Source organism: Lutra lutra, chromosome 1 (genome assembly GCF_902655055.1).
Source record: "Lutra lutra chromosome 1, mLutLut1.2, whole genome shotgun sequence".
NCBI classification, from domain to species: Eukaryota; Metazoa; Chordata; class Mammalia; order Carnivora; family Mustelidae; genus Lutra; species Lutra lutra.
Genome location: NC_062278.1, coordinates 151,292,027 through 151,314,382, shown reverse-complemented (window position 1 = coordinate 151,314,382; position 22,356 = coordinate 151,292,027). Strand labels below are relative to the sequence as shown.

General features: G+C 56.3%; 1 protein-coding gene across 3 annotated transcripts in view; it reads left to right on the top strand.

Annotated features, from left to right (window-relative positions):
- Nucleotides 1-21,887, top strand: part of VIPR1 (vasoactive intestinal peptide receptor 1) — a 33,090-nt gene extending 11,203 nt beyond the window's left edge. For 2 of the 3 annotated variants that reach the window (XM_047739392.1, XM_047739390.1), the window contains exons 2-13: nucleotides 110-221; nucleotides 5,052-5,159; nucleotides 11,114-11,220; nucleotides 12,391-12,494; nucleotides 12,917-13,049; nucleotides 15,464-15,617; nucleotides 16,168-16,228; nucleotides 16,429-16,495; nucleotides 16,868-16,959; nucleotides 19,425-19,554; nucleotides 19,789-19,830; nucleotides 20,486-21,887. In XM_047739392.1, coding sequence (XP_047595348.1) covers nucleotides 161-221; nucleotides 5,052-5,159; nucleotides 11,114-11,220; nucleotides 12,391-12,494; nucleotides 12,917-13,049; nucleotides 15,464-15,617; nucleotides 16,168-16,228; nucleotides 16,429-16,495; nucleotides 16,868-16,959; nucleotides 19,425-19,554; nucleotides 19,789-19,830; nucleotides 20,486-20,677 — 1,251 coding nt within the window. In that variant the 5' untranslated portion in view covers nucleotides 110-160 and the 3' untranslated portion in view covers nucleotides 20,678-21,887. The remainder of the gene's footprint in view (nucleotides 1-109; nucleotides 222-5,051; nucleotides 5,160-11,113; nucleotides 11,221-12,390; nucleotides 12,495-12,916; nucleotides 13,050-15,463; nucleotides 15,618-16,167; nucleotides 16,229-16,428; nucleotides 16,496-16,867; nucleotides 16,960-19,424; nucleotides 19,555-19,788; nucleotides 19,831-20,485) is intronic. The other variant, XM_047739391.1, reaches the window with a different exon arrangement.
- Nucleotides 21,888-22,356: the final 469 nt, after the last annotated feature.

Genomic DNA, 22,356 nt, shown 5'->3' with positions numbered 1-22,356 from the left:
GGATCAGTCAAGTGACAGGCCTTGTTTGGCCTCATGTTCCCAGAGTCTGTGGATGCGAGATAGGCAGCTAATGAGGATGACGGGTCCCCTCCCTGTGTCTGTCCTCCAGGGTGGCCAGGCAACCAGCCTGCAGTGGGAGGAGGAATGTTACCATCTGCGGATGATCGAGGTGCAACGCAAGAAATGCCTAGAGGAAGCCTGGCTGGAGAATGACACAGCAGGTGAGGCCCAGCGGGCAGAGAGGGCCCCAGACCCCCAAGGAGCCCCGCCTCTCATCATGTCGTGAGCCCAGATCCAGGCACATTCCTCCCACACGTGTCGGGTGGGGATGGCACCATGGAGCTGCCAGAGGCGAGAAGAGGATGCTGGAAGAAGCTGGGGGACCAGATGGAAGCAGGAAACCCTAACAGGCCTCTCTGATCCCATCCCCTGCCCCAGTACTGGGAGCTCCCTGCAGTTCACCAAGGAGCACACACTAGGTTGGGGGTTCTGAGGCCCAGCTCCTTCCTCCCAGCCCCAGGCTCTGCACCCAGAGGTACCACCACGCACACCAGTCCCTAGTCGCACATGCTTCCCTCCCATCCCAGCCCACCTTCCGTAGGCCAGATGAACCAGCAGCTCATGCACTGTCCAGCTGATGAGACAAGTCACAGTCAAACCTGGAGGATGAGCACTTGAGGGCCCGGCTCCTCCTCCTGCAGGGCAGTGGGAAAGCTCCGGCCTCATGGTGGGAAGGGTGATGCCAGGGGAAGGGTGATGCCAGCTGTACCCACAGACCAAGGCTGCCTAGCTGCCTAGAGCTGGCAGGGCTATCCCATCAGATGACAGACAGCATCCTCTATTCCCCACTCTCCCACCCCGGGAGCCCCACACTTGGCACAGCAGCCCTGGGGAAGGCGTGGGAGGAATTATGGAGACCTTTCTTTGAAAGGACACTTGAGCCAGATTCTGAAGGGTGGGCCACAGGACGTGGAGAAGGAGAGAGGCTGGGGAGGTGGGAGGTGCCTCAGCAGACGTCTTAAAGGGAGTGGGGGGTGGGTACGGAGCCCGAGGTTCACTAAGGGTGGAGAAGGGCTGAGCAGTTGGTGGCTGTGTCTGCTCTGGGCCTCCGTGCCAGGTAACCTCCCTGAGGCCAAACTTGAGGTTACAGAATGACCTTGCCCAGGAGTAGGGAACATCTTTACATCTCCTGGGCTCCCCAGTCTCCTGTCAGCTCTCTGAGGCTAACAGTTACGCAACCCCTCCTGGATCCCTCCTTCTTGGCCCTGGTGCCCAGAGTGTCTGCCTCCTGCACCATAAGTGAGTTTCTGTAGCCTCACGGAGGGCCTTTACCTCCCTCGGTTCCTAAGGAAGGACAGATGCCTGCCTCCTGGGGCCATAAGACTAAGACCTGGGTGAGAGGTGGCCAGACCACCCACTATCTATGCACCGCCACCCCCTCCAGGGCAGGGAGGCAGGAGACACTGCACACCGGCCCCGGCAGGCCCTAGCAGCAGGATCTGGGACTGCAGGCAGCCCAGAGAGGCCCAGACCCCAGAATCTAGGCCCCTATTGCAGTGCCTCCTAGGCCCCGAGGGCAAGCCACCCTCGTGATCTCAGTGAGATCATTGCTGGCACAGGGCACCTGCCGGGTGCCAACATCCTGCCACCAGGAAGACGGCCTGGGATCCAGAGGAGGGCAAGTATGGGTTTGTGGGCAATGAGTCTGCCCGTGACCTTGCGTGGGGCTCTGTGCGTGTTCGTGCATGTCCAGATGTGTGCTCTTGGCCCACGTGAGTGTGGAGCTGCGTGTGCCTCTGGGACCTGTAAAGCCCCATGTCGGACTCCAAGTGTCTGTGTGTGTCAGGCGCATGTGTGTCTGTAAGCCTGGAGAGGCCTGGATGTCTCTGCCCGGTGCACGGTGTCTCTGTGTGGTGGTTTGTGGATGTGTGTGTGTGTGTGTGTGTATCTGCGGTGTGCCCGTTCCTCTCTGTGCTTGCATGTCTGTGAGTTGCTTGTATCTCTCTGTGCCTTTGTTTGCTGTGTCTGGTCTTTCTATGTCCACATAAGCATACATGTATATGTATTTGCCCATATGTCTGTGGTTCTTTGTGTCTGGGAGAGAGTGTCTGTATGTGTCTGTCAGTGCACACGTGTCTATAAACTGGCACACAGAAGCCCCCTGTCCTTCCCCCACTCCCACCCCAGGCTCCCGGCTTGCTTTCTTGCTTAGGTGGAAGTCCCTGGTGGACACACACAGCCAGCCAGCACCCTGCATCTCTGTGGGCCTAGGAACATACATGGTGGGGCCTGTGGGGCCTCTCTGGGACACACACACACACAGACAAGAGGCTTTCCAGATGGCTAGCATTGTCTTACCAACCACTCTGTTCTCAACTTCCTGAACCTACTGCCTCCTCCAGGAAGCTTCCCTGAGTACATGCCCCCATTGGCTTTTCTTCCCTGGCTCCCCTGCCATGTCACAGTTCACAGCCCAGTCCTGGTGGTGCTGAGAGTCCTTGAGGCCAAGTGCAGCCTCCTGAAGGGCAGTGCCCAGTCTCCCTCTCCCTGTGCTGCTTCTGGGCAAGCTGAGCTCAGGGCTGAGGACCCAGCTCTGAATCTGCTCTCCAACCCGTGCTGCAGCTTGAGAACCATAGAGCTGAGTTTGGCGGGGACCCAGATGCAATAATTGGCCTACAAAACAAGGTGTACCCCGCATTGTCAGAGGGCTAGAGTCCAGCAGAGCAAAATTCCCCCAAGAAATGGGCCTGGAGCCCTTCAGAATGGGAGAAGTGTGAGAGGTTTGCTGGACAGGGAGCATGGGAATGGGTGAACAGGCTGCACCATTCACCAGCAATGGGACCTTGGGCTAGTTACCTGATGTCTCCATGCCTCACCCGTTACTCATCTGTAAAATGGGAGGGTTAAATACGTTGTTTATTTAAAGAGGGTAGAACCGTGCCTCCCACATACAAAGGCTACGTAACTGCTGCTGTTACTAACAGGGTCTTAAGTGGCGAGCAGAATGTGCCTGGCCTCGTGGGTCTCTTCAGGGCCTCCAGAGAGGTTGGCACAGGAATGGAGGAGGGACTGGGAGCCAGAGGGAGGCCACAGAAGCCTCAAGACAGAGCGTACTGAAGGGGTTGGGGCCCCAAGAAAGGGAGGCTGTGTTCTCTGGCACGGCCTTGCGAACGCGGATGCTTGCCGCCACCCGGCTGCTACAGCCCCAGAAGGCCCCTCCCCAGCGCCAGCCCACTCTGCACTCGGGCTCCCAGGGCTCTTCCCGGCTGGGGACGTCCTTTTACCTCCTCTTCCCAGGCCCCCTTCTTGTGAATTTATGAACCTTCGGACCTGGGATGGGCTGGGATGGGCCCAGCTGGCATTGACTTTGGCTTGGGGGTTGGGTTTCCTGAGAAAATCTATGGGTCTGGCAGGGTTGAAAAGAAACAATGAAATCTCCCCCAGGCAAGGGGATCCAGAAGAGTCCTAGTCCCTCAAGGACACCCAGACCCTGAGGAGGCAAAATCCAGCATCTGCCTATTAGAGCAACTGCCTAGGGACCCCACTGTGCACCCTTCACCAGCCAGCCCTCAGGGCTCATAGGTACGAGGTGGAAAGCACAGCCTGCAGGGCAGGGCTTTCTCCAAACTCACCTCCTGAACACCACCGCCCCATAGCACAAGTCACAGTTTGACTGAGTTGGGGGCAGAGGTGTTGCTTTTTTAATTTTCTGAAGACTCCTCAAGACCTAGCTGAATCCCAATATACCCACCACCCCATCATACCCAACACCTCCTTTTATGACAAATATTTTCTAATGTCTCCTTTATGAAATTCAGGACACGTGCGTCCATTTTTCTTTTTTTTAAATGAAGTTCTGGTTGTAAAAGAAAAATAAAAAGGAAAGTGATTTGTAATGAAATACTGTGCATACATTCAGGCACGATGACACTGACAAATAAGAACACGTAGTCTGAAGCCTGGAATGTACTTGTATTCGGAAATGCGATGGGTGGGTTGATCTATACAGTGGTTGCTTCCCTGACTCCAGTTTATGGGCAGCATTGTTAGAGGTAGTGTGATTTTCTAAAAACCTTGAACAGCTCTTTTTTTTTTTTTTTTAAGATTTTATTTATTTATTTGACAGAGATCACAAGTAGGCAGAGAAGCAGGCAGAGAGAGAGGAGGAAGCAGGCTCCCTGCTGAGCAGAGAGCCTGATGCGGGGCTCGATCCCAGGACCCTGGGATCATGACCTGAGCCGAAGGCAGAGGCTTTAACCCACTGAGCCACCCAGGCACCCCAGCTTGAACAGCTCTTAATAGTATTCAACATACTGGGCACCTGGATGGCTCAGTCAAGCATCTGCCTTCGGCTCCAGTCATGATCTCAGGGTCCTGAAATCAAGTCCCGCATTGGGCTTCCTGCTCAGCAGGGAGCCTGCTTCTCCCTCTCTTTCTGCCTGCTGCTTCTTCTGCTGTGCGCTCTGTCGAATAAATAAAATCTTTAAAAAAATAGTGTTCAACATACAACAAAATCCCGCCCTTTACTCAGTTGCATTTCTGGAAGACTCCACATATGTTAAAACTATACAGGAAATACCTTGTGTTTATATGCAAAATGGAGTAATAGTCTAGGCTCTGTCATTACAACACACTTTCACCTACACAAAGGCCCAGGGGCTCACCGGAAAGTGTTGCAGAATACACAATACTATAATTCATTATCATGTGACACCTTGTAGGATGTCCTGGCATCCCTGGGACCTGCCCTCCAAATGCCAGGTGAGACCCCTAATTTCTGCAACAAACAAAATCCCCCCATTGTTCAAAACACCCCCAGGGGGAGCTCCATCCCTCACTGAGGACAATGGAGCTGTAGTCCTGCCGCCCATCTGGAGAGGCCCTTTGCAGCCTGGGCAGGGTGATGCCAGCTCTCTCACACTGGAGGTTCCTCCAGGTGGGACCCTGGAGGAAGAAGAAGAATGGGTGCCGGTGGGCTCAGGTCCCAAGGCTGGAAGGACCCGGTGACTGTGCTGACCTGTGTGTCCTCTGCCTTCCCTCCTCCCCCTCAGGCTGCAGCAAGATGTGGGACAACCTCACCTGCTGGCCAGCCACCCCTCCGGGCCAGGTGGTCGTCTTGGCCTGTCCCCTCATCTTTAACCTCCTTTCCTCAACTCAAGGTAAGAGGCCCAGGTTAAAGCCAGGGAGCTGGGGCAGCTCAGGCGGTACCAGCTGAAGTGGGTCCCCACCTGTTGAGGAAGTGAGCAGGCAAAAGACAGTGGTCAGAGGGGCTCAAGCAATCGGTGGGGGGCTTCCTGGAAGAGGGTGTATTGGCACTAGGTCTTTGAAGGATCCACAGGATTTGATTAACTCTTCACATAAAAGATAAGCACATGGGAAGGGCTCACTAAATATTTGTTCAGCAATTGATAACTGATTGACAGATGCATGACTAGATTATGGATCCTGTGTTCCCATTGTCTGGTCATGACTGTCTTTCACTGCCTGGAGCCGATGACCTTTTGGGCTTTGCTTACACACCTTGTCATGTTCTGCTTCAACAAATGTTCTCTAGAAGGCAGAAGAGGAGGAGCCTCTTTAGGAACTGGGCTTTCTTGCCATCGACTCACTGAGGAAACCTCCAGCACATATTCAGCCATTCTTCGTTGAGTGAACGTTTATTAAACGTCTACTAGTATGACAGGCATGGGCTAGACAAACACAGGGCGGGGAGTGTTAGACCAGCCATGCTGTTTGCCTGGCTCTAGCTGAAGAGACATTTAGCAGGGACACAAACACGTGTTGTAAAGGGTAAGGAGTCCTGGGAGGGAGAAGGAGGTAAGGCACAACATTAAGGCAGGTGTTCGTGGATGGAGGGGTGAACTTTCAGCTACATTCTAAAGTCCTGGAGGTGGGGAAGATCCTGAGTCGGGAGTAGGGGGGATTGTGGAGAGGGAGGATCAGCAGCCTGTGGGATGGACACTGAGGAAATGCAGTGGAGGTCCTGGGCTGAGCAGGGGAGGGAGGAGAGCAGAGAGACAGGCGGCAGAGGCCATGCTGGCCCTGAGCGCTGACTGAGTCCTTGGACTTTTTCCTAAGTTCACTGAGAAACCACTGGGGACATTAAGCTGGGGACTGACCAGTCCAATTTAGGTTTAGATTTTTAACCAATAATTCAAATTTCCATGAAAAGAAAGGATTCTGGGGGTGCAGTGGGAAGACCCAGTCACAAGGCAGGTGAGAAGTGGTAATGGTTTGGACTTCAAGCATGACAGAAGAGAGAAGTGGGAAATTTCCCTGTCTGTGAAGGGTGCATGGGACTCCTGGCAGGGAGGGAGGGATGCAGCATGCTCACCTCAGGTCTAGGTTGGATGAGCTGGAGACTCATCAAAGACTACGGGAGGAGCAGGTCTACAGAGGGAAGGACCTAAGGGAGGAGCAAGTCTGCAGGGGGAAGGACCTAAGGGAGGAGCAGGTCTGAAGGGGGAAGGACCCGAGAGATGAAAAGGTCTGGAGGGGGAAGGACCCAATGAAGGAGCAGGTGTGGATGAGGGAGGACTCCGGGAAGGAGCAAATCTAGGGTGGGAAGGACTCCAGGAAGGAGCAGGTCTAGAGTGGAGAGGACCCGAGAGAGGAGCAAGTCTAGAGGGGGAAGGATTAAGAGGAACACGACCTAGATAAGAATTCAGAGGCTGTGCAGAAAGACTCTTGGACATCTCTTATTCCTGGTGGCCTTTCGCTCTCTGGACCTATTTCTGTGTATAATAGGGACAGGAAGTGGGCCAAAGGGACTCTGGAGCAGGCTGGTGTTGCCCTCCAGTGCTCAGTGTTGTGACTTCAGCAGTTAGGGAGAGATGTTGGTGCCCTCCCTGTGGAGTCTGGGAGCAGTCAGAGACATCCGTATTCCAGGCCAGCTCCCACCTAGCCCAGCTTTCCAGGGGAGTCTGACACCTGGGCAGGTAGGTGATGAGCTCTTCCGGCAGCTCTCATGCGTCCAGTCCGCAGAGCCTGGCACCCAGCCTTCTATCAGATCCCTGGAAGTGCCTGCTACTTGTGTTCCTCCTTGACACTCCTCTAATTGCATTCCTCCTGATGGCTTTTCCTTCTGTCCCTGCTGGAATTGTCAAGGCAGTTCCTTCCCTTAAGAACCTGGACTGCAGCCCACCATCTGGCTAACCCCGAGGCTGCCAGCCCCCTGGGGCCCACATGGTGCCTTTGTGCAGATGAGAAGAAGGCAGTCCCTCCTCAGGCAGAGTCAGCCTCTCACCAGAACCCACCAGAACCCACCTAATGACAAGTTGAATATGAGGTAGACCGGTCCCCATGTTATTAGCCAGATGCCCTTGTGCAGTGTACAACCTACATAGCTGTACCTGGCGGCCTTAGCCTCTGAAAATGATGGAGAGAAATAAGAGACCAGCGTAGGGGCTGCAAATGGAAGGGAAAGGGGGTGTGTTTTCCTGGGAAGAAGGTGTGAGCCTTAAACTCCAGAGAGGGAGGTTTGCGAGAAGGCAAGTGTAGAATGGGGACAGTGCCAAGCCCAACTCCCACCCCTTTGGGTAACAGAACTGGGGAAAGAGCGTCCTCCCTGGAAGCATTGGAAGGGACATAGTTCCACAGGGAAAGTTGAAGACACCTGAAGAGAATAAAGACTGTAGAGTTAGAGAGAAGTCATCTCTCCAGGCTAGGTAAAAAATCCTGGGGAAGGAGTATTGGCCAGGCTAGGGACTGCTCATCAAGGCACCAAAATGTCCATGGGGACCTAGTCCTTTGATTCCTGGTCTGCATGTCTTTCATCTGTGGTGTTTTTACCTTGAAATATTTGAAAAGACATTTTTTAAGAGTGACAACTAGGATCGCCATTTTGGTTAAGACAACAGTGGCTACATTAATGTGTCTGTGGGGTCTGTGGGACACCTCCCTGCCCGACCCCCTGCATCGTGAAGCCATAGGTAAGACAGTCTTGATGCCTACCTGAGATGTTTGCCGTGGCTCACTGGGACGGGGCACCACAGACAGGATTTCAGCAGGAGCACGCTCATAGTCAGAGCTAGGTTTGAGAACAATCTCTTCAATTATCTCGAGGTGGGAGTGGGTTGGAGGGGACAGGAAAGCGGTGAGAGTCAGCAGGAGGCTCCTGCCTAATTCCAGGGAGAGAAGATGGTGGTGGTAGTGAGGAAGGGAGGCTGGGTGAAGGGACTGGTGATTGATGGGGAAGGGGAGAGAGGGCGGGGCGGGGTGTGTGGGGAAGCAATTGTACCATTTCTACCTCCAGTCACTGAGTTGTGCTTTTCTCATGGAGAGCCCAGGGAGGAGTGGAAGGGAGGCAATGACTTCTTTGTGTGACATGGTGAGCCACAGGAGACTGGGAGATTGTGGGGTTAAAGTCCCTAGACCCACCCTCCGTATTCCCCTCTACACATACAAGTTGTGCTGGTTCCCAGGCCCAGTCTGGAGAGGGACTTTGAACTGCTTCTTGGGGTCTCAGGTGGCCACCCTTGAGATCTCTCTTCAAGAACGTTCCCTTTGAGACCTGGGCCACAACCTCAGGGCTGTACAAAGAGGCCATCCAGCTCTGAAGGTAACCCAGTATCCACTCCCTTCCCCCGATATGTGGGGCAGGCAGGTTTCCAGGGGACAGGGTGCCCCTTGAGCCACTCCAGAAGCCCAGAAAGATGTGGAGTCAGGCCAACCCACAACTGTATCCCAAGCCTGCTGCCTCCTTGCTGTGTGACCATAGGCAAGTCACCCGACCTCTCTGGACCTTGGCAGTCCCCTCCTTTAGTGGAACTCATCATTACTCCTAATGGCTAGCTTTAACACAGTCCCATTTGCTGCCCCCCACCCCTGCAGTGTGAATGCTGGTGGGTCCCCTAATTCATGATGGTACCAGGTGCCTGCTGTGTCACAGGTCTGGCCTCACCAAGCCCTAGTCCTTCTGGCCAGTGGGGTGCTCAAAACTCGAGGTGTTGGTGTCCCAACCTCAAGGCTGGCTGATTTGGGCTTGTCACCTTTTTGGACTTGCCCCCCACTCCGCAGCTGGTGGGGGAAGTCCACACAAGAATCAGATCCTGGGAGGGGCCCTCGGTGAGCACCTGAGATCTGGGGCTGAGGCAGGCCTGCGGTTTTACTGAGGGCCTGGTTGAAGCCTACCCAGGCTGCACGGGCAGAGGGGGTGGAAAGCTAAGGGGCTAAGTGAGCATTTCTCTCTCGCGCTGGGAGCCCCTTGTAGCAGAGTGGTTGGGAACTGGCCCAGAGAAGGACTGCCAAGTCAGGAACTGGCCCCGCCCCCCAACACCCCTGCCTCAGTAGAGTGTCTCCTGCTGGCTCCAGACCTCGCAGTGGAAAGAGACCCAGGCCCGGCTCCTGAGTCTGTCCTTGGCTGTCACTCAATTCCCCAGCCTTGAGGCAGGGTGCTAAGAACCTCTTTCAAAGGGCGGCCTAGAGGATTTACAGAAATAGCGGGCAGGGAATCACCCAGTTGGGTGTATTCCAAGCCAAGTTTAGAAATACTAAATGCACATGCAGAGTGACTCTCCCCGAGCTCTCAGGACAGCTCGACTCCTCCTACAGCTCTGCTCCTGGACACCCAAAACAAGCTGTCAGGTCCCCCTCAGTGCAGGCAGGGGCAAGGTTAACCAGGATGACTCCAGGGGTCACACCTGCCATAGCCTCTCGGGGCAAGTGACCAGCCTCTGGGAGCCTGGCCTCTCCAGGTGAAATGGGCTTCCCTTCCTCGCTGGGGGGTTGAGGGGATCCAGTAAGATACTGGGCCTCAAGTGCTCTGTCCAGCTGCGACAAACGAAGTTTCTCAATGGTGACGCTGCCGGTGATGGTGCTGGTGACAGCGATGGGACCCCTGATGGTGATAATAGTGGTTGTGCTGGTGAGGCTGGTGGTGACCGTGATGGCGCTGGTGGTAGTGCCAGGGACAGCAATGACACAGTGGTGGTGACGAAAGTGATGCCGGTGGTAGCAATGATGGTGACCCCAGTGATATCGCCTGGGGTGTAAGGAAGGAGCTATATAGGTCCAGGACGTTAGGACCCGTCTTCTTTCTCAGCTCTTCCTCATCTCCTCACCTCATCATCCTCTCCCTCCTCCTCCATCCATTTACCTCCTCCTCCTGCCCCTTCTCCTCCCTCCTGTCCTCCTCTCTCTGCTCCTTTCCTCCCCCTCCTTTTCCTCCTCTTCCCCCCTCCCTCCCACCCCAACAAGCCAGCTCTCACCAAGTCCAGGTGCCTTAAAGAGTCCTGGGATCGTCTCTGGCTCCCGCATTTTCCCTTCAGCCCCTCCCCAGGGCTAGAGAGCCAGCAGCCACAAGGGCAGCCCTCACATCATGGGCACCCCTAGTGGGTCCTGTCCCTTTGCTTCAGCTTTGGGCCTCTGAGGACAGTGGAGGGTGCCACAATCCCAGAGGCCCAGCTGCAGCAAAATTCAACTCCAAGACCCTGTGGGGCCATGCTGCCTGATGCCCCCTCCCATGTGCCTTTGTCTGGGCAGGCTCCCCGGCTAGGTAGGACTCCCTGCTTCCCCGCTTAGGATTTCAGACCTGCGCCCTTCTCAGGTGTCCTTCCTGCCTCACCTTTGGTCCCGCTCCAGTGGCACATCTGAGCCACACTGGGTATGGGAGGAAAGCAGGCCTATTGGCCCAGGCAGGCTGAGCCAGGAGGAGCCCCTCGGGACAGCCAGAGGACGGCTGTCTGTACCCATGGGGCAAAGAAACCCTCAGCCACTCCAGCACTTTTGGCCCTGTGACCAGGGTGAGCACTCAGCTTGTGACAAGGGCCATGGGTCATTCTGCACCAAGAATCCAGGCTGTGACAAGGGTCACTATCTATCTTGCCCCGGGGGTCAGTTTTAGACATGGCAAGGGGCAGGGCTGAGCCCAGAAAGGTCTGCTGTGACTGTCCCTCATGTTGGAGGGTCCCCCTGGCAGCCCTGGAGGAGATTTGCCCCACCCCAAGTCCCCCACGATGCCCTAGTGTCTAGGGCAGGGTAGCTAGAGCCCAACACCACTGGGGGTGGCAGGGATAAGGTGAGCTCAGGGACAGCCAGGCCCCACGCCTACTCCATGGACTCTTCCTGCTCCCAGCCTCAACCTCTCTCCTCTCGGCCCCTGCCCTCCACCCAGGCCTCAACGTGAGCCGTGGCTGCACCACCGAGGGCTGGACACACCTGGAGCCCGGCCCCTACCCCGTTGCCTGTGGCTGGGATGACAAGGCATCAGATTTGGACCAGGTGGGCCTCTGTGCACCCCTGCCCCTCCTCCCCCAGAGTGCCTCAATCTGCAAGCCTCCTTCCACTCTCCCAGCAAGGAGTAAGGTTGCTGTCAGTGTGGAAGCAGGACTCGGGGTGGGGGTGGGGTCCTTCCCAAGCCTCCTCCCTCACCACACCTGCACTTCCAGGGGCTCATCTCCCTGTCTCTCCCTGACCCGGAACAGGAAAGGGGCTTTCACCCTCCCAGCCCAGCCACCCCCCTGCCCCACCCCCACCCCACCCACACTCCCCCACCTTGTGGGCACCTTGCTCCAGCCCTAGAGGGGGGCAGGCCAGGCAGGCCTCATCTTCCTGTCTCATGCAGAGGGGAAACTGAGGAGCAGATCTTGGAAAGAACCACCCTCAGATAGCAGGCAGCCAGCCAGGGACAGGAACAGGGACAGGACTGTGGTCCTGAGTCCCAGGACAGGGACGCCCGGGAGCAGGCGAAGATGGGCTCGCTGTATGGATGTGGGCCCAGGAGCCAGGGAGGGATTCTGATAGGAAAGTAGAGTGTAACTGGAGTCCTCAGCTAGCAGCCCCTCATTGCTTTGGCGCGGAGACACAGGTGTGTGTCTGTCAGCTGTGACATTGGTCCCACCCCAGACGCTGCTCAGAGCTTTCAGTGCTCCCACGAAGGCAACTTCCTCAGAGGCCCTCAAAGCCCACCAGGTCCTCAGGCAGGATCTAAACCCCCTAAATCCCACTTGACCCCTTGCTTGGCCTCCGGCAGGGGTGCGATGTGGCGAGCAAGAAGGGAGGGCCCAGTGACCGAGGCTCTGCACGTGTGTCCATGGGGAGGGCACTGAGAGGCACCCAGCAAGAAGCTCTTGGATTCTAGCTTCGTCCTGCCACCCCCGAAAGGCCAGATTGCCCTCATCCTGCTGACTGCTGCCCCTGAGAGCCCACAGTGGCAAGTTACCCCCAGTGTCTTCTTTGGTGTCCTAATTTCCTGTGTGCCTCCCTTGCTGCACAGTGTAAGGGCCTCAGATGGAGCCTGAAGGGCCAGAATGTTGGGCCACTGGGGGGACCAATCCCTGGGCCTCTTCACCTGCCAAGGCAGGGTATGTAGAGCACGCGCCCCTGCCAGCACCCCCTAGGTGAGCCCACCCCACCTCCACCTAAGATCACCCCTTCCTCTCCCCCCTGTAGCAGCAGTCAGTGTTCTACAGCTCCGTGAAAACCGGCTACACCATTGGCCACAGCCTGTCCCTCGCTGCCCTTCTCATTGCCACAGCCATCTTGAGCCTGTTCAGGTGAGGTCTAGCCCCAGGGCAAGCCTCAAAGCCGACCCAGCCACTTCACTCCTTTCCTCGAGCCCAGCCTGGCCCAGTCATGCTCTGGTCCCCTCCCCGGTCACCCCCCACCCACGCAGCACACAGTCCCTGTCTCTGTCCCCCAGTTAGGCCAACCTCCCCAGGAGACAGCAAGCTGCTCAGAGCGGTCCACCTGTCTCAGCCTCCTCCCCACAGGATGGTGCTGAACCTGGGAATAGGGCACCAGAGGGTGGGGTTGGCCCTGGAGGCCGAGGCCCACAGGACTGGGCTACCCGGGGGTGGGGCCTGCACTTGGAGGCCACAGGCTGCCCTTGCCCTGCCCTCGCGTGGAGCCCAGGACCACGCGGTTGGGCCGGGTGGCCGAGCCCCTGCAGCCGCCCAGCTCCGCCCGCCTCGCGCAGGAAGCTCCACTGCACACGGAACTACATCCACGTGCACCTCTTCATATCCTTCATCCTGAGGGCCGCCTCTGTCTTCATCAAAGACCTGACCCTCTTCGACAGCGAGGAGCTGGACCATTGCACCAAGGGCTCGGTGAGAACCCTTCCCAGCCCGCCTCGCTCTCCCTCTTCACCTTGTCACACCGCATCCCTCTTCTCCTTCTCACACCGCATCCCTCTTCTCCCGCTTTCTCCCCCTTTCCCCTCTCCTCCTTCCTCTTCTCTCTCCCAGGATGGCCAACCCCCCCCATCTGCCGCCATCCGCAGCTCCTTGAATCCCACTCCCCTCCCAGCCACAGGAGATGGTGCACAGCTGCCTGGGATCTCCCTGTGCCTGTGCCTGTCACAAGGGCCTCTCCTTGGTGGAAGTACGCCATTTTGTGGCCAGAGTCCACAGCCCCCTCCCCCCCCCCCGCCCCAAACACACACCACCATCCTGCCGCTATTGCTGACTTCCCAAGTGACCTTTGGAAACTCCCTGCCTCAGTTTCCCTATCTTGCACGGACTTCAAAGCTTCCTTCCTCCACCTCCCTCATCACCACCATCTGGAGCCAGTCCAAACACAAAGCCCTTCTCTTCCCTTCTTCTCCTGCCATCAGCCCTGTTCTGGGGCTTCCTCAGGAAGGGCATTCAAGAGAGTATCTAAGGAATTCATTGCCCATCACTAAGGGGTCCATCTCCAAGTGATCGTGAGCACTGGCCCCATCTCTGAGGGCCCAAGACCTAAGACAGAGAGCTCAAGACCAGCCCTGACTCCCACCCATTCTTATGGCCAGTGACTCATTGCTTCATGAGGGACCTCAGAGGCACTGCGTTATTTTGGGGTCAGCAATACCTTCTCCCCAGAGAATGAACCTGTGATGGTGAGTCTCAGGCATCCTGACAAGAGGGAGGGAAAACCCAGGGTGGCCACCCTGGCCAATCCCAGAGCTCCTCAGAGGACCCCACCCAGGAGCTGGGAGCTACAAAGCCAGGAAGCCTCCAGCACACCTGTTAAGGATAATTTCGGAGACCCGTTTAGCAACTATCTGAAGCTTTTCTAAGGCAGGAAGCACAGCTAATTGTCCTGTTAAAGAGATGAGCTATTCTAGTTGTAAAGTGAGGGGAGGAGGATGGGAGACACCACCCGCCTATAGCTGGCAGAACTGGAGTGACACCTGAGGAAGGAGCTTGTAGCCAGAGGGACAGGAGGGCAAGCTGCTCTCTGAGGATGTCTTAAAGCCAAGGGCACAGGAAGGAAGGGGGGCAACCTGTGTTCCAGGGAGGAGTGGAATCTAGAGGGCTTCCTGGAGGGGGATGGCTTTAAGCTCCGGCTCACAGCTACTTGGGCTTGATCTGAAATGGAAGACTGTTTCTGGGAGAGGACAGAGCCCAGGAGATCTTCCAGTCATGCCAGGTGGGCCATCCGCAACCCCTGATTGCCATACTCTGGGATCCCCCTGACTCTCCCGTTGTCCTCACCTGCCTGGGGAACGCACTCTCCTGCCAGCTCCTCTGCCCCCAGGAGGAATGACCGTCCCTTCCCTCTCCTCTTCTTTTTTTTTTTTTTTTAAGATTTTATTTATTTTATCTGACAGATAGAGATCACAAGAGAGGCAGGCAGAGAGAGAGGGAGGAGGAAGCAGGCTCCCTGCCGAGCAGAGAGCCCGATGCAGGGCTCAATCCCAGGACCCTGGGATCATGACCCGAGCAGAAGGCAGAGGCTTTAACACACTGAGCCACCCAGGCGCGCCCCCTCTCCTCTTCTTCATCTCTACTTCCTCTTCCTCTTGCCTCTTCTCTGCCCCCATCAGTCCCCAACACTTCCATAAGCCCCCCCTCCACAGTCCACAGCTCATAGCCCCACACATTCAGGCAACTCTTTCAAACTCAGGCAAGAAGGCTTCCTCAGACCTCTTCCAGCTGCCTTCCATCCTAATTGAAATAAGGTGGATGAGTAGGGGGGGGGAGGGGTTAAGTGTATGGGTAGGTAAATGGACGGCTGAGTAAGTCAGTGCGTGGATGGCTGTGTAGGTGGAAGGCTAGATGGGTAAACCAAGAAAAAATAGATAGATGACGGGTAGGGGGGTGGGTCAGTAGACAGGTGGATGGATGCATGGATGCCTGGATGGTTAGGTGGATGGATACTTGTGCATGTCTAGTTGGTAGAAAGATAGAAGAATGGAGAGATAGATGGGTGAATGCATGGATGGATTGATAGATGGAGAGATGAATAAATGATCAGTGGATGGTGGAGGGACAGATGGGTGAGCTGGTAGTGGGTATCTAGTGGGTAAAGCAATGGATAGATGGGTGGGAAAGTGCAAGCTTATCCCAGAATATCAGAGGATCTAAAATCAAGGATAATGGGAAAACCACCAGGGACATTTCTAAGGGGACAGTGCAAAAACAACAGAGAGATTAAGTTGGCCATGCTGCATCTGTGTTTGTTGTCCCCAAACAGACCGGGGGAAGGCGGGGGACCTCTTCGAGCCTCAGTGAGCCCCTTCTTTGTCCTCCCCCTGCAGGTGAGCTGTAAGGCAGCCATGGTCTTATTCCAATACTGTGTCATGGCCAACTTCTTCTGGCTGCTGGTGGAGGGCCTCTACCTGCACACCCTGCTTGCCGTCTCCTTCTTCTCTGAGCGGAAGTACTTCTGGGGGTACATACTCGTCGGCTGGGGTATGGTACCAGGGAGGGCTTCCAGGCTGGGGACAGAAGGGGCAAGGCCTGGGAAGCTCACTAGGGGGTGGGTGCCAACCCTGCTTGCACTCTTAGGTCTCCCTGGGCTGCAGGTCCTGCCTGCTGGGCTCTCAGCCAAAGGTTGTTAAAAGTCCCCCAAACCTCTGACCCCGGGGCAGGTGCCCTCATGCTGTAGCTGCACCTAGGGCTGATCTGGGGGACGGGTTCTGTGAGCATCCATTTCCGCTTCAGCCCCTGAAACACAGGGTCCCTGCTAGTCTGTAAAATACCTCCATCAAAGTTAGAAAAAGATTCTTCCTTTGGGTGGACACAGCCCCTGAGGAGTAGAGCTCCACCCCCTCAGTGGAGTGAGCATCTTTGCTCAGTGCACAAGCTCTGTAACCGCAGGTGGCAGCCCTGGCAACCTACCCTTTCCTCCCTCCTTCCCTCCCTCCCTCCTTCCCTCCCTCCCTTCCTTTCTCTCTGCTTCTTTCTCCTAAACCTCTCCCTGTGCCTTCTCCTCTCTTTCTCTCACCTTTGGCCCTGACAGGGGTGCCCAGCACATTCACCATTGTGTGGACCGTCATCACAATCCATTTTGAAGATTTTGGGTGAGCTGCTGCCCTACCCCCTCCCCCTGGCTGCCATCACTTGGGGCTGATCCCCTGGGAGGGATGAGGGAGACTGGGAGCAACAAAGCCTGGGCCTGTAGTTTCTAAGGGGTACAGGGGCAGAGCCGGAACACCAGGGAGGGCCTCTAACTCTGGCTGAGGACAACTGCTCTCATTCTCCCCCACCATGCCCTGTCCAGATGCTGGAACACCATCAACTCCTCATTCTGGTGGATCATAAAGGCCCCCATCCTCACCTCCATCTTGGTAAGGCCTCTTCCCGCCATGTAGAGATGGGGAAATTGAGGCCCAGCTTGGGTAGTCGATTTCCTTCGGCCACACAGGAGATTCATGTCAGGGTCAGAACAGAAACATAGGCTTCCCAGTGCCTGTGCAGGACTGGCCCGACCCCTTTCCCCATCAGTTCCTCCTCTAGGGTAAAGAAAGTGGATTGGGAGGCCCAGTTCTTGGAGATGTGAAGTAGAGTTCCCAGATGGCCTGCCCAAAAGGGAAAAGCTAGGGAAGAGATAAGATGGACAGGCAGCAGGGTTCTGGGGGGAAAAAAACAGGCCATCAGCCCAGGGACCTGGACACCCTGGCCTCCCCTCTCTGACCACTGACCTTGACCTCATCCACCAGGTGAACTTTATCCTATTTATTCTCATCATCCGAATTCTGGTTCAGAAACTTCGGTCCCCAGACGTTGGGAAGAGTAACAGCAGCCCATACTCGTGAGTATGCCATGGGTCCCCCAGTGTCCCCATCCCCGGTCTTCAAATCTACCCACATTTCCTGGAAGTTCTCCAGGAACTTTGGTGACTCTGGAGTCATGAGACAGCCACCTTTCTCTTGCCTCCCTCTGCCCCCATGACCTGGCTCAGCCCACAAGGGTTGCCTGTCCCAGGCTCCCCCTTCCCCAGGCCTGCTTCTTCTGCAATCACTTACCTAGCAAGTGATCTGCGCCAGGTATGCGTCTGCTGCCAAGCCAGGGAGCTTGAGAAGACAACAGATGACCTGTGCTTTATTCACACCACATGCCCAGTCCCTGACATGTGTGTGGGGCACAGAAAAAGGACCCAGTAAATGCACGGTCGACACATGCCCTGGGGGAGCCCCCAGGTGAACAGTGAGATAGCCACCTTCAGGATGCGGCCGTCCCCAGTAATAATAACACCTGTGCTTTAAGTGCCATGCGTGTGGTAAGGAGTTTCTGAACATCACCTTATGTCATCCACACTGTCCCCTATCAACTGTTCCCATTTTACAGGTGAGGAAACAGACACGTGCTCCCTTCTCTTCAAGGTTCTGGGAGCACATGGCCATGGCAGGGGAGGGCACGGTGGCCATGGAGCAGCAGTCGTGCTCCTTGCTTGGCAAGGTGTGAGGGCTGTTCTCTACTCCTGGGAGGACTGGAGAACCAGGCAGGGTTTCATGAGAATGAGAGGGCTCAAAGACAGAACTAAGGAAACATGGACAGGGTTGCTGTGGGGATGTGAGTAGAGGTCTGCCTGCCCACAGATGGGAATAAGAGATTGCTTCTCAGTGCTACAGAGACTGGACAACCCTGGGATGTCCCATAAGGGCCTTCCAGTCCTGGGATTCTGGACTGTTCCTGGCCTGGCTTCTCTTGGGGGAGTCTTGTGCTGTGGTTCTAAGATTCTTGGCTAGAATGTCACGAGCTGCTGGATTTAGGATTCTATTCTGGAATCCTGTGATTCTCTCTGATGAGACTAAGGCTCACGTTCCTCCCCCCCCCCCCCTCCCCCCCCCCGTGTGACGGCATTCTCCCCCGCTGGGTGCGTAGGAGGAGCTTCCCTTCCAGTCTGAGAACGGAAGGCCCTGAAGGGATCTGTGTCTGCCAGGGGGCATCACATCAGGCCTGTGCATCCTAATCCTCCCCTTTGCCTGTGGGGCCCTGTTTTCCCCAATGTACAACTGCTCCAAAGGGCTCGAAGCGGAAGCAAAGAGAGCTGGTCATCACCAGGTCCCCGTGGGTGAGACAGAAACCAAACAGCTGTCAGCAGGCAGAAGCGGTGGGGGGAATGGGAGATGGAGCTCCCCGCTGAAGGGCCGTCAGCTCCCACTCTCCACCTCCCCGTAAGCCTTCAATTTAAAGAATGCCTCCATCTGTCAGCCTTGGGCATGGGGAATAGGTTTGTGGCCCAAGAGGGTGGGCAGTGCTCAGGATCTTGGCACAGCTGGGAGCCGGGTCCAGGAAGGAGCTGGAGGGGCAAGGCCCCAGTCTCTGCTCCCCCGTCGGCTATGGGACCTCAGATCCAGGACTAGGGTTCCCTGGACTGACTGCCAAGGCAGAAGAGATAAAGGCAGAGACCCCCTTGGCCCTCAGACCTCTCCCAGCCAATGAACTATGGGCTCACTGAGCTGCCTGGACCGGCTGTGAGGTCAGGGGACTGGCAGGGTGAGCCCTGCTCCATCGGAGAAGGAGGGATCATTTGGAAGGAGGATCAACCCTGCCCTGCACACATGGCTGGCAAAGGAGGCGCTGGCCCTGCTGGGAGTGTGTGTATCGGTGTGGGAAGGCTGGGAGAGAGGGAAGCGATTCCAGAAAAGGTGGCAACTCCTAGAGGAGTGGACAGGCAAGAAGCCAGAGACAGAGAGCAGTACTAAACCAGGCATAAACTTGAGTGCCCAGCATCCTCCCAAGTGTCCTCGGGCATATGGGGTCAGCACCCCAATTACAGAGACTTCCTTCCCAAATGTCCTCATCCCCAGTAGAGAATGGGTCACTTGTGGAAGCAATGCATTTTACAGCCCCAAAAGCACTTCTGAATTTAGAGTGGGCATGTCTGTAATTTGATCATGTTGAGCAGACATTGACCCCACTTTGAAGATTAGGGAATCTGACACCAGGGGAGGGGGAACCAGGATCTCCTGGGGGCTGAAACCATCTCTCCCTTTGCTGCCACAGAGCTTGAAATACTGTATCTTATCTTCAGGGTTCAGTACTGGCCTTGTTTATAGACTCCCCTCCAGAGGGGTGAGAATAGAGTTTCCCTCTCCTTCATACTTGTCTCCAGGTTAGGAGAGCTGGGGGGTGTGAGGGCATGGGCACCACAGATCTGAAGCAGGAACAGAGGTGAACACAATATTTCCAGGAGCCAGCAGCCCAAGCTCATACTTCCCCATTGTTATCCCTACCTCCCATGCCCACCATCTGCCCCTCTCCTGTCCCCAGGAGGCTGGCCAAGTCCACCCTTCTACTGATCCCCCTGTTTGGAGTGCACTACTTCGTGTTTGCCTTCTTTCCCCACAACTTTAAAGCTGAAGTGAAAATGGTCTTTGAGCTCGTCGTGGGGTCTTTCCAGGTATGAACTAATGACCAAAGGCTGCATACTTCTCTGGGCTTTAAGGGAGTTCAACTTGGGGCCTTGGCCCTTTGCCAGTGGCTTCCAATTTTTTCACTGTACTGATTAACCCCCTACTGTATGCTTTGCTCTTTGGTTAACCAGGGGAACACAGGGGCCATGGCCATGGGTGGTACAGGGCTGGGGGCTCCTGGAGTCTGTCTGCCTCACATCTTCGGCTCCCTTCTTCCCCAGGGTTTTGTGGTGGCCATCCTCTACTGCTTCCTCAATGGTGAGGTAAGCCCCTCCCAGATCTTTCGACCAGGCAATAACACTCCAGTTGGCCCAGGGTCAGGAAACAGTGATGGGATATGTGCAAAGCAATGATGAGTTCAGTCTTGCTACTCTGAGTGTGGTTCTCAGACCAGAAAATAGGGGTGCACACCTAGGACCTTGTTAAAAATGCTGATTTCTGCCCCCACCTGGCATCCCAGACCTGCTGACTTAGCATGTGCATTTTAAGACAAACACACACACGCACACATACACACATACACAGACCTGGGATTCGTGGGCACATCAGTTAAGCAGCTGTATGCAGCAAGTCGGGGGGGGGGGGGGCGGTTACCCACCATCAGAGGCTGAGTTGCTGTAGAGCCCTGGTTACAAAGCACAGAGCTCCATCCACTCAGATGAGCCTAAGTGAGCTGCAGGGCAGGGAACAGAAGAAGGGGGATACAGCCACCCCCAGGCAGCACCCCTCTCCCTCCCTGGACTGCACCCTCTAATCCTCTCTGCCTCCTACCTCCTCCCACTCCAAAGTCTTGATTTGACCCCCATTCCTATGTGGTCCCAACTGTGCACTGGCCAAGGGAGGATCCATCCGGAGCAGCCCAATCAGCAGTGGAGGAGGCCTCCTAGGGGCGGGCTTGACCAGCCTCCCTTCCCCCAGGTGCAGGCGGAGCTTCGGCGGAAGTGGCGGCGCTGGCACCTGAAAGGCATCTTGGGCTCAAGCCTCAAATACCAGCACCCCTCGGGAGGCAGCAACGGGGCCACGTGCAGCACGCAGGTGTCCATGCTGACCCGCGTCAGCCCCGGCGCGCGCCGTTCCTCCAGCTTCCAGGCCGAAGTTTCCCTGGTCTGACCGACAGGCGCCCGGGGGTGCAGGGTGGGCCCCTCCCGCCCGCACCACCCACCCCGGGGTGGCACTGGGGACAGAGGCCTGCCCGGGCGAGGCCAGCCCCAGCCCCGGGCTCGGAGGCTGTCCCGCCCCACAGGCCATTGACCAGACGCCCCTAGAGAACTCTGCCCTGGCGTTTTCCCGGAGGAGGGGAGGGCGCACGGGTGCCGGAGCAGTCTAATCTCTCTGCAGGCTGGCGCGCTGGATGCTCTGACCCGGGAAGATGTTGGGGTGGAGCTCAGTAGTCAGACTCCTCCCCGCCAAGGCCCCCTCCGCCAATCAGGGGCAAGAAATCCATACACGCTCACCTGACTCTGCGCGCCCCGCTCTCAGGAGCCAGCCCAGGAAGGCCACCGCCGGTCCCCCTGCGCGGTGTGCGTGGGAACGTGGAGAGTGCTGAGGACAGAGATCTTGCTCCTAAAGGTCACACGCCGCCGCCGCCGCCGCCGCCTCGGCAGGGCGTGAAGTCCCGTGGTCGCTGTCAAGTTCTTTGGGTGAAACATTGACGCTCAGGCATCTCTTCCGAGATGCCATCCCCTCCCCCATCTTCGTGCTCCGAGCCGCCCGGCTCCTCCCGGTGGAGGAGTTCCTCTGCCTCAGGCAGGTGCGCTTCTGATAGAGTTTAGTTTGGGGTGCACAGGTGTCTCCATAGTCTCCGCAGAAGTGGAGTGGTCCCGGGTCGGCTGGAAGAGTTGAGACTGCCCTACGGGCTGTGGGAGCTTCCCACATGTGCCAACTATTCGAACCAGGCTCAGAGACGTGCACTGATGACCCCCTTCATCTTCGAATCGTCAGTAAGGTGCGAACTACGGACTCCATTTCACAGATCGGGAAACAAGTCTCCCAGCGCCGGACCTCGCCTGTCACAAAGCTAGGGTTTGATCTCAGATCTGACCGACAGGGAAAGTGAAATTAACTGCTGCATTTTATATGTTGTAACAAGCTGAATCTTCTTGATTATTTGTATCACCGCTATTATTGTTACCACCCAGCCTGGAGTGTGGCTGAGGGGTCCTCTGGCTCGGATGTCATCCAAACCAAAGCCTGTGGGCCGTAGCATCCTGGGGCTACCCCACACCTTGTAGCCCCATGGCTTCCTGCCCACGCCCCAGCCAGAAGACCCCCTCAGCTTTGCAAACAGGCTTGGACAACAATAAATGGTGGGTTGAATTGGCTTGGTTTCTCTGGCGGATGATATTCCCACGTGACTTCCAACATACAGCAGTCCCCCCTCCCCCATTCAGAGGAGGGGAGGTTGAGAAGAAGGGGAGGTCACAGTAGCCAGCTGCCACCAACCCTCGGGCTTTGGATGGGAATCCTGCACTCCCAGGTGACGAGCACGTGGTTCTAAAGGTTTTCAACTCATGTTCCATTGAGTGGTATCCTCTGCCTTCTGAAAATGATGAAGGTCCTTACTCTCTGATGAGGACCCTCGATGAGAAGACCTAGTATAAGGTCCTCATCGTGTCTCCTGACCTTCTAAATCCAGCCCAGAGGAGACAATTCTATTCTTGGATCCCTGCAAAACAGCTGACAGAGCTGCCTGTGGTCCCCGAAATGGTTAAGTGGGAGTATTTTCCAGACCAAAGTGATTCCTGCAGACAGGGAGGGGTGCAGGGGGTGTGAGCTGACCATGTCGACAT